Source organism: Acyrthosiphon pisum, chromosome A3, assembly GCF_005508785.2.
Source record: "Acyrthosiphon pisum isolate AL4f chromosome A3, pea_aphid_22Mar2018_4r6ur, whole genome shotgun sequence".
NCBI lineage: Eukaryota > Metazoa > Arthropoda > Insecta > Hemiptera > Aphididae > Acyrthosiphon > Acyrthosiphon pisum.
Window position 1 is genome coordinate 21,181,201 of NC_042496.1, and position 13,863 is coordinate 21,195,063.

Sequence of the window (13,863 nt, forward strand, 5' to 3'; positions counted from 1 at the left end):
ACAATAAAAATTATTTTATTTTATCATTTTACCTTGTTGTATAATGCATTGTGTGAACGGATCTCCTACGTATCCAATTGGACATTTGCATATTGGCGAATGGCTTACTACATGGCATTCGGCATTTGGTGCGCACGAACCTGGACAAGGATCTTTGCATTTCATATTAGCACAAGCTAAATTATATGAGCACTCGCTATTAGTAATACATTCCGGCTTGCAATTTGGAGGTGATCCGATGAAATTAGGTAGGCATGAGCATGATGGTGATTCGCCTTGAACCTTACACTGTGAATTCGGTCCACAAGGAGACGGAATGCAAGGATTACCAACGTATTGTGGTAAATCGGCTGCTACATTTCAAATGTAATTATTAATAATATTATTTTGATTAATATAAATGTATTTTATCTTTTTTTATTACATACGTTTATTATAACATCTTGTAAATGGATCACCAATTAATCCTGGTGGACAACTACAAATTGGATTATGATTTATGACTTGACATTTTGCACCAATTCCACAAATACTAGGACATGGATTTCGACACTTTTGATTTGAACAAGCTTCGTTTAGACCACAGTCGGAATTAATTGTACATTCAGGTCTACATAAAGGTGGTGCACCCAAGTATCCAGATATGCATGAACATACCGCTACACCATTCAATTGTTTACATTGGCTATTTGGTCCACAAGGAGATGGAGCACATGGGTTGATAACTTCAACAGATGCTGAAATTATATAAATATATTTGTATGTATAATTAATATGTTATGTAATAAACTTTGAGATTACATTTTTTCGTTTTGAATGATATATTTTTTTTACCTTGGATAGGTATGCATTGAATAAATGCATTTCCATTCATGCCTTGGGGACACGTACACATCGGAATATGATTGTAAACATTACAAATTGCATTTAATCCACATGTTCCTTGGCATGGATTTTTACATTTATTATTGATGCACGCTTTAATAATGGGACAATCTGTATTTAAAATACATTCTGGACGACAGCCAGAGTATGGATCACCTTGATATTCACTCAAGCAAGAGCAAACACCATTATTACATAATGCATTTGAACCACATGGGGACGGGTTACACGGATCATCATATTGTGGCTGAGGAGCTATGAATTAAAATGATTGAAATTGGTTATTAATGCTTTGGTACACCTAATTATACGATCTACAATCTAACGTGAAAAAACTACTTACGAGATGTTGGTTTTATATAGCAACTGGTGAATGGATCTCCTGTGTAACCATCAATACATGAGCATATTGGGTTATGATTATAAACATTACAATTAGCATTAACACCACATGATCCTGGACATGGGTCTTGGCATTTTTGCTTCATACAAGCCTTATCTTTTGGACATTCTTCGTTTATTGTACATTCAGGTCTACAATTTGGCGGAGAACCAATATAATTCTCTTGACAAGAACAAGAAGGATATCCATTGGAATCTTTACAATATGAGTATAGGCCACATGGTGATGGTATACATGGGTTAATTGGTTCATTTTGTATTGGTGGTGATGGCAAATCTGTTAAAATTTAAGTTATTTGATTAATAAATGTAATGTTGTGAGAATAAGGACGATAAGAAAAAAAAATTTTATTTCTATAAAAAAATTAATCAAAAAAAGTTAAACTTACATTGTATAGCATAACAACTTGAAAATGGATCACCAGTAAATCCTTCTTTACACGAACATATGGGGCTATGATTTATTACTTTGCATTTTGAATTAGACCCACAAGCATTTAAACAAGGGTCAACGCATTTTAAATTTCGGCACGCTTTGGGTCTGCCACATTCTGAGTTGACAACACACTCTGGTCTACAGTTTGGAGGACTTCCCACATATGATTGTAGACATGAACACACTGCTTGGTAATTTATTTCCTTACATTGACTGTTTGGTCCACATGGTGATGGAACACAAGGATTAATTGGATCCGCTTGTAGTTCTACACATAATACATATATTATAATTAGTATGATTTATTCCCTGAATACAAATATAATACATCTAATTATAATACATACGTTGTGGTGGTGGAGCTAGGATGCAGTACTTATATGGATCACCAGTAAAACCTGGTATACATGTACAAGATGGTAAATGATTAGTCACGTAGCATTCTGCGTTTTGACCACAAGTTCCAGCGCATGGATTTTGACATTTATTTTTCACACAAGCTTTTTGAGGTGTGCAATCAGAGTTTATAACACATTCTGGCCTACAGCCTTCATATGGATTTCCATAATATTCTGGTAAACAACTACACGAACCAGCACCATTATACTCTTTGCATATAGCGTTCATTCCACAGGGGGAAGGAATGCATGGGTTTAAGGGTTCTTGATATACTGCTAACACTATAATAATAATTTCAAAAATAATATTATTATTTGGAGATAAAGCCACAAAGAGGTATTAAATAACTCTATTAGTAGTACTCACCATTTAATGTAAGTTTATTGTTATACAATTATTTAGTAAGCTCTAACTCTTCTTATACATCTGTTACATAATTAGTGATAGCTATTCAAAAATTGAGCAGATAATATAATCAACATCGTTTTGGAAAGAATTACCTATGTTAGGTCTAAAACAATAATTATCATGGCATCGTAATACTTAAGGTATACACAACTCGATAAGATTTTCTTACCTCTATATATTCTGAAAACGTTTAGTTAATTTTTATAACTTAAGTAGGTACTAAAAATGACTTACCGATCTTAAATTTAATTAATAACAAACTAAACATATTCAAATCGAGATACTAAATATTAATTACTATTCTATTTACTTATAAATAAATACAATTAAGTATTATTAAGTAACTTAATGCATATCAGGTAAATTCAACGTCTCTAGCTTAAATATAGATAAATATGTTTTTTTGAATGCTACTAAATATTACTTTATAAAATTCTACTTATTTGCAATAAAATTTCATGAAAAGTATTTTCAAACAATCATAAATTACATGCAAACATAAATAAGTAATCTTATATATATTTTAAAACGTACAAAAATATTTGAATCAAAATTTAGTGCATACAAAATTATTCGACTACAGAACAAAAGTCATAGTGTATAGCTTTAAAATTTAACATTCAAAGCTTAAGAAATGTATATACAATTTAACTTAAAGTTATTAAACAGAACTCTTATCATGCTCACAAGATGCAACATCAAACATTTATATTGTTGATTTTAAACATATTTAATTCATTCTTTTCAAAATTTGTTCATGCACTAAGCAAACATTTTTTTTAAGATATTATGTAAAACATAATATTATCATACTTGATTATAATTCAATGACAGCATGCCATCCATTTTAAAACTACATTAATGCTCATGTATGATTTACTTAAATGCTTATATTTTCATTGAATTATATTTATGATTATATAATTTTATGATATACTGTTTATGTATGGTTTTTTTTTTTTGGTAGAGAGGGGTGATATATTCTAGTAAAATGTATTTTATTTAATGACATGTAAATGATTAAATGAACTCATTAAAACTAATCTGCTCAACCGTTGATTGGGGGAAAGTATTAATAATGGTTTTAGATATTTTATTATACATTAGTTTTATTAATATAGGGGAAAATATTTTAATATGTTATTGAAAAAAAAAATGCTTATCAAGTGATAGTGTCAAAGTTGTGATTTTTATTATTAATTTCTTAAAGTTTTAATACGGGCTTTTTTAAGTTATTTGAAAATATTAATTTAAGTTACCGTGTACTTATATTATTTTTTTAATTTTTCGATATCAGCCGTAAATCAAAAATGCATCAATAGGTACTAACAACATATGTTAATGAAGCAAGCATTATAAAAAAAATTCGTTCATTTTAAATAATATTGCGTGCTTAAACTCAAATGTGCAAAGCATATTCATGCAAATATGTTAAAATCTTACCCGGGACTGATTGACAATATGTAAACGGATCTCCAGTAAATCCATTATTGCAAGAACACATTGGAGTGTGATTAATCACAGAACATGCAGCATTTGAGCCACATGAACCAGGGCAAGGGTCTGTACACTTTTGATTAATACATGATAAATGGCTAGGACATTCTGGATTAATTGTACATTCCGGTCTGCACGATGGTGGCGTTCCTACATAATTTGACAAGCACGAGCACGCCGGTGCTCCTCCACGATCCCTACACTCAGAATTGGGTCCACACGGTGATGGGACACAGACATTAATTGGATCAGCTGATGGTGTGGGTCTTATTTCTGGAATAAGTCAATATAGTATTTTAAATATAAAATTTAAATATTATATTCAATAAATATATTACCTTGAACAGGATAACAACTCCTAAATGGATCTCCACTATGCTGTGGTGGACAAGTACAAATAGGACTATGATTTACTACTTTACAGTTAGCAAGGTGGCCACAAGTTCCAGGACATGGATCACGGCATTTGCTCATGAGACATGCTTGAGTTAAAGGACACTCTGCACTAACAACACATTCTGGACGACAAGAAGGTGGAGAACCGATCATACTATTTTGACAGGAACAGACAGCATGTCCTTCTACTACGCGACAAACGCTGTTTGGCCCACACGGAGAAGGATTACATGGGTCTCTAGATGGTTCGTCTATAAGAACATTTATGTAATTATCATTTTTTTTTTTTTTTTGTTAATATAATTTGATTTATACCTCGAACTTTAATGGGTCTACAAATAACAAATGCGTCGCCAGCTGTACCAGTTGGGCAACTGCAAGTTGGAATATGGTTAATGACATCGCATATGGCACCTTGACCACAAGTGCCTGGACAAGGATCTTGACACTTTTGGTTTAAACATGCTTTATTCCTAGGACAATCCGTGTTCATTGTACACTCAGGCCGACAACCTATTAATGGATCACCGAAATAGTTTGTCAGACATTGACAAACTCCATTGTAACATTGAGTATTGGATCCACACGGTGATGGATTACATGGATCGGTAGGCGTGGCTAGTGTTGGTTGTTCTAAAAATTTTATTTCATAATTATAATAGTAAATAATCAAATATATTGAGAATTATAAGTAAATTATTATTGTACCTATTATTGGAATACATTGCGTAAATGGATCACCGTTGTGTCCAGAGATACATGTACAAGTTGGTATGTGATTTTGAACTCTACAGTCTGTATTTAAGCCACAAGATCCATAACATGGATCTCTACATTTATCTGATATACAAGATAACATGGAAGGACAGTCAGAATTAACGGAACATTCGGGTCGACAATTTGGTGGAGCACCGACGTAATTTGTTCGACACGAACATGATGGTTGATTTCCAACTGGCCTACACTCAGAATTCGGTCCACATGGCGAGGGAATACAAGGATTTGTAGGTATCACCGGTTCATCTAGTGGTTTCACTGTGTGATAAACAGTAAATTAAGTATTTTATTCGTATATACTATAAAGTTAAACCTTAAACATTAACTGAGCACAACAGTTAATGATTTTGGATTTTAAATATAAAATTAAGATTATTTATTAATATCTAACCTGGTTGTGGATAGCATCTTGTGAAAGGATCTCCAATTAAACCAGGTGAACATGTGCAAATTGGACTGTGATTAATAACTTCACAACGAGCATTTAGTCCACAGGTTCCAGGACAAGGGTCTGTGCATTTGAATTTATGACAAGCTCTATTCGATGGACATTCATTGTTTACCACACACTCTGGTCTACAATTTGGTGGAGTTCCTTGGAAGTCTTTTTGACAAGAACATACTCCTTGTTGGTTTACATTTTTACATTGACTGTTAGGGCCGCAAGGTGATGGGTGACAAGGGTCATACACTGTTGCTTGAGTTGCTAGTAATATAAATATTTAACAATTTAAAAATATTATTTATTAAAAAATTTTAAAAAAGTTAAAAAATAAATATTTTACTTGGAGGTTGAGGTTGGCAGTACGTGAATGGATTTCCTATATACCCAGATATACAGTTGCAAGTTGGAACATGACTAATAACCGTGCAAACAGCATCTACTCCGCATACACCGGGACAAGGATCCACACATTTATTTCCAATACATGCCTTGTTTGTTGGACAGTCCGAACTGTGAACACATTCAGGTCGGCAACCCTCATATGGGTTTCCATAATAATCATTAATGCAAGAACAAGATCCGGCACCATCTTGTTGTTTACATATTGCATTTGCACCACATGGAGATGGTTCACATGGATTTAAATTTTCTAAATATATAAAAGAAATTTAGTAATAATTTAGCTAAATCTATTGATGTAATAGTAACATACCTTGTTGATAAATACATTGAACAAATGGATTTCCTGTAAATCCAGAAGGACATAGACACGAAACTGCATGATTAACAACTTGGCAATGTGCATCACTTCCACAAGATCCTGGACATGGATCTCTACATTTGTTGTTAATGCAAGCAAGAGTTGATGGACAATCTGGGTTTATTATACATTCTGGTCGACAATTTGGCGGAGCACCAATATAAGATGGTAAACATGAACACGATGGGTTATTTCCCGAAGCTATACATTGAGAATTTGGACCACATGGTGAAGGGACACAGGGCAGTTTTGGTGGATCGTTTTGAGGTGGAAGAACTGGTTCTGAAAATGTTAATGAATAAATACAATTTATGTTAAACAATGAATAAATAATTTGTTAGTATTTACTTTGTATCGTATAACAGCTTCGGAATGGATCTCCAGTTTGACCTTCTCTACAACTGCAGATTGGACTATGATTAATTACTTCACATCTAGCTCCAGAACCACAAGCTCCTACACACGGGTTGATACATTTCATGTTCACACATGCTTTGTCTGGATTACATTCAGAGCTGACAGTACATTCTGGGCGGCATGATGGTGGTGCACCAATGTAATTTGGTAAACAAGAACACACTGCATGATTATCTGAGTTTCGACATTGGCTATAAGCACCACACGGTGATGGACTACACGGGTCACTTGATACAGGAACATCTAAATAAATCCAAAAAAAATTTTAATTTTAAACAACTAAGCATAAGATTAAAATAGTTGATTTTTACCATCTGGAACAGGTCGACAGATTGTGAATGGATCTCCTGAATATTTGGTCGGGCATGAACAAATTGGAATGTGATTCACTACATCACAATTGGCACCTTGACCGCAAGTTCCAATACATGGATCACTACATTTATTTCTCATACATGCCTTGTCTCTAGAACATTCCGTGTTTAACACACACTCTGGACGACAATTCTCATATGGGTTTCCTGTGTATTCCGGCAAGCACTCGCAATTTCCATTTCCTTTGCAGATCGCATTTGGCCCACAAGGTGATGGATTACAAGGATCAGATGCTAATGGTCTCTCGGTAGCTTTTATGAAAATATAAATGCATATTAATGAGAATTTAATATCCAGTTTAAATCTAATAATATTTTACTTACTTATTTGTATTTGTGTACAAAAGTCGAATGGATCTCCTGTTAGACCATTATTGCAAGTACAAATTGGAATATGATTTAGTACGTGGCAATTGGCATTTAATCCACATGAACCTATACATGGGTCACGACATTTTTGGTTCATACAAGCCAATTGACTTGGACATTCAGCACTTATAACACATTCAGGTCTGCATGAAGGTGGTGAGCCAATGAAGTCTGGTAGACATGAGCATACAGGGATTCCATTTTGTATCTGGCATTGTGAATTAGGTCCACAAGGTGTTGGATAACACGATGCTGGACGTTCGGTTACTGGAGGTGTTGGCGTAGTAGCTGAAAATACATTATAAAAATTATCTCATTTAATTATAGTTTATTTTTTATTCTTACGTATTAAGGCACAATGTGAGAACGGATCTCCAGAATATCCAGCTGGACATGCACAAATTGGGTTATGATTTCTCACAGTACACAAGGCTTGTATTCCGCAAGTATTTGGACAAGGATCCAAACATTTTTGATTTGTACAAGCTTTGTCTAAAGGACATTCTGAACTGACAACACATTCAGGTCTACATACTGGTGGACTACCCATATAATTTGGCAAACAAGAGCAAACGGCTTGATCGTTAATTTTACGACACTGGCTGTTAGGTCCACATGGGGATGGATGGCATGGGTCGATTGGTTCTCTTTGTGTTGCTGTAGTGACAATAATACAATTATAAATAGAATATATTTTATTACCTCTAAAATACAGTCTTATTATTTAAAAAAATACTAACGGATAACTGGTATCGGACGACAAGAAGTAAATGGATCACCAGTAAAAGATGGTGGACAAGAGCAAATAGGTATATGTTTCACAACTGTACATAATGCTTCAGAACCACATGTTCCTGGACAAGGATCTATGCATTTATAACCAATGCAAGCCAAAGCCAAATTACAATCATCGTTGTTTTCACATTCTCTTCGGCATCCTGTGTAAGGATCACCGAAGAATCCCGTAGAGCACGTACAAGCAGCTACTCCATTTCGGTTGACACAATCTGAATTGGGACCACATGGTGATGGATAACAAGGATCTACAGCTTCTGGTGATCTTTCGGTAGCTATACAAGTCAATAAAAATATGTTGGTCTACATGCATTGAAACAAATACTAGTAAAAATATTCTATTCATTTAAAGTATTATTAAAATTTAAAACTAATCTATCGTTGAGTTAATAATATATGTCGTTAGTATAACGTATACATAGTAGTAGTCTTTGTTCTTACAGGTAGGTAACAGTTGGCAATATGTAAGCGCATCGCCAGTGTACCCAGGTAAACAAGTACAAACTGGGTGGTGATTGATGACTCTACAATGAGCATATTGTCCACATGATCCCGGGCATGGATCAGAGCATTTTTCATTGATACATGCCAAGTTACTTGAACATTCCGCGCTAATAACACACTCAGGCCTACAATTGGGTGGCCGACCAATGTAGTTTTGCAAACAAGAACATGCAGCTGTATTGCTCACCACTCTACATTGAGAGTGAGGTCCACAAGGTGACGGAGAGCAAGGGGCTGTAGGCGGTGAAGGAGTGGTTGTGGCTAAAGTGAGAAAAAGAAAAAAAGAAAAACATGCAACAGAGTTTCAGACAGTAATACAAGAAATCACATATATCATATTTTTCATGCAATAGAATAAAGAAATGCAAAAGATTTTCAAGTAAAAAGTACCAAACATTCACTATACAATTCTTACGTTGTATTTTATTGCAAGAAGCAAAAGGATCGCCCGTATATCCGGGGGAACAGCTACAAATGGGATTGTGATTTACTACTTGACACCTTGTATTCAGGCCGCAAGTACCAATGCAGGGGTCACTACATTTTTGATTAACACAAGCTTTGTTTTGACTACACTCTGAACTGACAACGCATTCAGGACGACAAGATGGGGGTGTACCGATAAAAGAACTTAAACAAGAACAAACGGCATGGTCGTTTAGTTCTCTGCATTGACTGTTAGGGCCACATGGTGATGGAACACAAGGATCTATCGGTGTAGCTTCAGCTAAAAAAATTAAGTCAAAACAAAATATTTAAATATGATATTTACTATTCATAGGGAAATAAATTCTATCCTTACTTATGGGTATAACATGGCATATGCTCAACGGATCACCAGTGTATCCAGGTATACAACTGCACGAAGGTGCGTGGTTTAGAACTTTACATTCTGCGTTAAGGCCACATGTTCCAGGACATGGATCCTTACATTTGTTATTTGCACATGCTTTTGTACGATCACAATCTGCATTTGTAACACATTCAGGTCTACATCCCGTGTATGGATCACCGAAATATTCAGGTAGACAAACACAAGAACCAGCGCCGTTCTTTTCTCGACAAATAGCATTAGCTCCACATGGAGACGGATTACATGGATCCCTCGGTCCTTCAGTAGGAGGAACTATAACAAATATAAATCATGAAGAGTTATTAAAATAGAGACATTCTACCAGTAGGTATATAATATTATGTTTATATTACTTTGTTGAACTATGGAACACCCAGCAAATGGATCTCCAGTATATCCAGTTTCACAAGTACACTGTGGTCTATGATTACGTGTTACACAAGTTGCGTGTACCCCACAAGAACCAGGACAAGGATCTTTGCAACGCTCGTTTAAGCAAGCAAGATTTCCTGGACATTCTGCATTTATCGAACATTCTGGGCGACAGTTTGGTGGCCTTCCTATATAGTTTGGCAGACAAGAGCATGCTGGTGTTGAGCCAACTTCACGGCATATTGAATTCAGACCACATGGGGATGGAACACAAGGGTTTCCACTAGGTGGCGGCTGAGTTGGTCGTGCTGTAATAAAAAAATAAATTACAAATAAATTACATTATAAAGCAATTTTATAGTTGATAGATAAATAATTTTTGTTTTAAATACACAAGTCATTTATAAAAATATTTATTTTAAAATTACATTTAGGTTAATTATTTTATAATTATATAAAATATTTTCAATTATTTAGAAATCATTTTTTATTTTTATAGTTTTAGATATATATATAAACTTACGTTCTGATTTGCATTGAACAAATGGATCACCAATTAAACCACTTGGACAACTGCAAATTGGATTGTGATTTATGACTTGGCACCTGGCTCCTATACCACATATTCCAATACAAGGGTCTGAACATTTTTGATTAATACAAGCTCTGTTTTGAGGACATTCTGAACTAACTACACATTCCGGACGACAACCCGGAGGAGTACCAATATAGTTAGTTTGGCAAGAACATACTGCATGGTCATTCACAGTTCTACATACGCTGTAAGGCCCACATGGTGATGGTTCACATGGATTTTTAGGTATTTCATCCACTATAAATGAAATATATAAATTATAATGCTTATATTAAATATTTTAGACAAATTATATAGATCTTACTTGGTGGTGGCATATGGCATGCGGTAATAGGATTGCCAGTATAACCTGGGAAACATGTACATGATGGTGTGTGATTGATGACACTGCATTCTGCATTAAGTCCACAAGTACCAGGACAAGGATCACGGCATTTATTATTTACGCATGCTTTACTCCTATCACATTCTGAATTAGTCACACATTCTGGTCTACATCCCGTGTAAGGATCACCAAAATATTCTGGTAAACATATACAAGATCCTGCTCCATTACGTTCTTTGCATATAGCGTTTGCTCCACATGGCGATGGGTTACAGGGCATTTTAGGTCCTTCAGTTGGAACAACTAAAATTTTAAACATAATTAAAAAATATATCAAAAATAAGATAATATTACAATTGGTTTTGTACAAAATAAACATACCTTGTTGTATTAATGAACATCCAGCAAATGGATCTCCTGTATAACCTGGTTCACAGTTACATTGTGGACTATGGTTTATCGTTACACACGTGGCATATATTCCACATGAACCTGGACATGGGTCTTTACATCTTTCTTTTGAACATGCTAAATTCCCTGGGCATTCAGCATTGATGGTACATTCTGGTCGACAATTAGGTGGTCGTCCAATGTAACTGTCCAAACATGAACATGCTGGGGTGTGACCAATTTCACGACATACTGAATTTGGACCACATGGAGATGGCACACATGGATTGGTTGGTATATCAGCTGGTGGAGGTTCTATGTATAACATACATATTAAGATAAATATTGTTTTCAAAATATTTAATGTACAATTTGAGTTGAATAAGAAATACGTACGTTCTTTGAAGCACCTTACAAATGGATCTCCGTTATAACCGGGAGGACAACTGCAAATTGGATTATGATTGACCACTTGACATCTTCCATTTGATCCACATGTACCAGGGCATGGGTCTATACATTTCTTTCTAACACATGCTTTATCTTGGGGACATTCAGAGCTCACCATACACTCTGGCCGACATGATGGTGGTGTTCCAATGTAATCCGTTTGGCATGAACATACAGCATGATTATTGACAGGTCTGCATTGACTGTAAGGGCCACATGGTGAAGGGATACATGGATTTGTGGGTGGTTCTGGATCAACTAAAAATAATAATTTAATATTATTTATAAATATACAATGAGTAATAAAATTCAATCATTAATGAAAAATACAACTAGATAATTTTATACATACGTAATGGTTGAATGTAGCAAGATAACGTTGGATCTCCAGTATAACCCACTGGGCAATAGCAAGACGGTGAGTGGTTAATAACTCTGCATTCTGCATTCAAGCCGCAAACTCCTGGACATGGATCACGACATTTATTGTTCATACAAGATTTACTACGATCACAATCAGAATTGGTCACACATTCTGGCCTACATCCAGTATATGGATCTCCAAAATATTCCGGTAAGCACGAACAAGAACCAGCACCATTTCGTTCTTTACATACTGCATTTGCTCCACATGGCGATGGATTGCAAGGCATCTTTGGCCCTTCAGTTGGAACTACAAAATTTTCAAATTTAAATACGTTATTATATAGGTATATATTAAAAAAAATATTTGTACACGTTGATACTGATAAATAATTGTCTTACTTTGTTGTATGAGCGAACATCCACTAAATGGATCTCCAGTGTATCCATTTTGACAAACACACTGAGGTACATGTTTTACTGTATTACATGTTGCGTATATTCCACATGAGCCAGGACACGGATCTCGACATTTTTCGTTAACACAAGCGAGATTTCCAGGGCATTCGGCATTAATTGTACATTCTGGACGGCAATTTGGTGGCCGACCAATATAATTAGACAAACATGAACACGCAGGAGTTCCACTGTGATCGCGGCACAAAGAGTTAGGTCCACATGGAGATGGAACGCACGGGTTAGTCGGAATTGATGGTTCATCGTAATATGTTGGTTCTAACAAATATTAAAAGTATTATAGATTATGAAGTTATATTTTTCTTTACATTTTTTTATATTAGTACGAACTTTCTTGTAAACACCGGACAAATGGATCACCAGTATATCCAGCTGAACAGCTACATATAGGATTGTGGTTGACAACTTGACACCGCGCATTGAGGCCACAGGTTCCAGGACATGGGTCTACACATTTTTGATTGACACATGCCTTATCTTGAGCACACTCAGAACTAACCATACATTCTGGATGACAAGCTGGGGGTGTACCGATATAATTTGTTTGACATGAACAGACTGCATGGTCATTTACTGTCCTGCATTGACTGTACGGACCACAAGGTGAAGGTATGCAAGGGTTTTTAGGTGGTAGATCTGGGCCTAAAAGTGGGCATAGCACAAAGAAAAACATGCAACGTACAATAGAGACAGATAAGAATGAAGACACGGTTTAAAATACCAATGCATGCAAAGTAAAAACAAGCTAATAAGTAGATAGTAAGGGAAGAAATCTTACTGGCAACTGGGAGAAGTTGACAAGCAGACAATGGATTGCCAGTATATCCTGGAAGACAAGCACATGAAGGAGAATGGTTGATAACTCTGCATTCAGCATATAAACCACACATTCCTGGACATGGGTCACGACACTTATTGTTTATGCAAGCTCTGTCTCTAGGACATTCACTATTTAGCACGCACTCTGGTCTACATCCTGTATAAGGATCCCCTGTATATTCAGGAATACATGTGCAAGATCCAGCATTATTTCTTTCTTTGCAAATAGCATTTGCCCCACATGGTGATGGGTTACACGGATCACTTGGCACATCTGCTGGTGGTGGTACTAAAATGGGAAAATGTGTGTTGCAATTTGTGTGTATGGTGTATTTGTGATCTATTGGTTTAATCA

At 35.4% G+C, this 13,863-nt stretch overlaps 1 protein-coding gene across 1 annotated transcript in view; it reads right to left on the bottom strand.

Annotated features, from left to right (window-relative positions):
* Window positions 1-13,863, bottom strand: part of LOC100166039 — a 127,879-nt gene that overhangs the window by 35,080 nt on the left and 78,936 nt on the right. Inside the window, 29 exon segments of the mRNA XM_029491600.1 lie at window positions 33-353; window positions 429-737; window positions 835-1,140; window positions 1,229-1,564; window positions 1,677-1,991; window positions 2,071-2,403; window positions 3,974-4,300; window positions 4,366-4,674; window positions 4,739-5,056; window positions 5,132-5,458; window positions 5,592-5,906; window positions 5,986-6,294; window positions 6,358-6,687; window positions 6,754-7,065; window positions 7,134-7,448; window positions 7,521-8,222; window positions 8,306-8,635; window positions 8,802-9,125; window positions 9,280-9,591; window positions 9,667-9,990; window positions 10,071-10,397; window positions 10,613-10,921; window positions 10,989-11,312; window positions 11,391-11,714; window positions 11,796-12,107; window positions 12,202-12,522; window positions 12,615-12,947; window positions 13,020-13,331; window positions 13,468-13,797. Of these exon segments, the coding sequence (XP_029347460.1) occupies window positions 33-353; window positions 429-737; window positions 835-1,140; window positions 1,229-1,564; window positions 1,677-1,991; window positions 2,071-2,403; window positions 3,974-4,300; window positions 4,366-4,674; window positions 4,739-5,056; window positions 5,132-5,458; window positions 5,592-5,906; window positions 5,986-6,294; window positions 6,358-6,687; window positions 6,754-7,065; window positions 7,134-7,448; window positions 7,521-8,222; window positions 8,306-8,635; window positions 8,802-9,125; window positions 9,280-9,591; window positions 9,667-9,990; window positions 10,071-10,397; window positions 10,613-10,921; window positions 10,989-11,312; window positions 11,391-11,714; window positions 11,796-12,107; window positions 12,202-12,522; window positions 12,615-12,947; window positions 13,020-13,331; window positions 13,468-13,797 (9,666 nt within the window).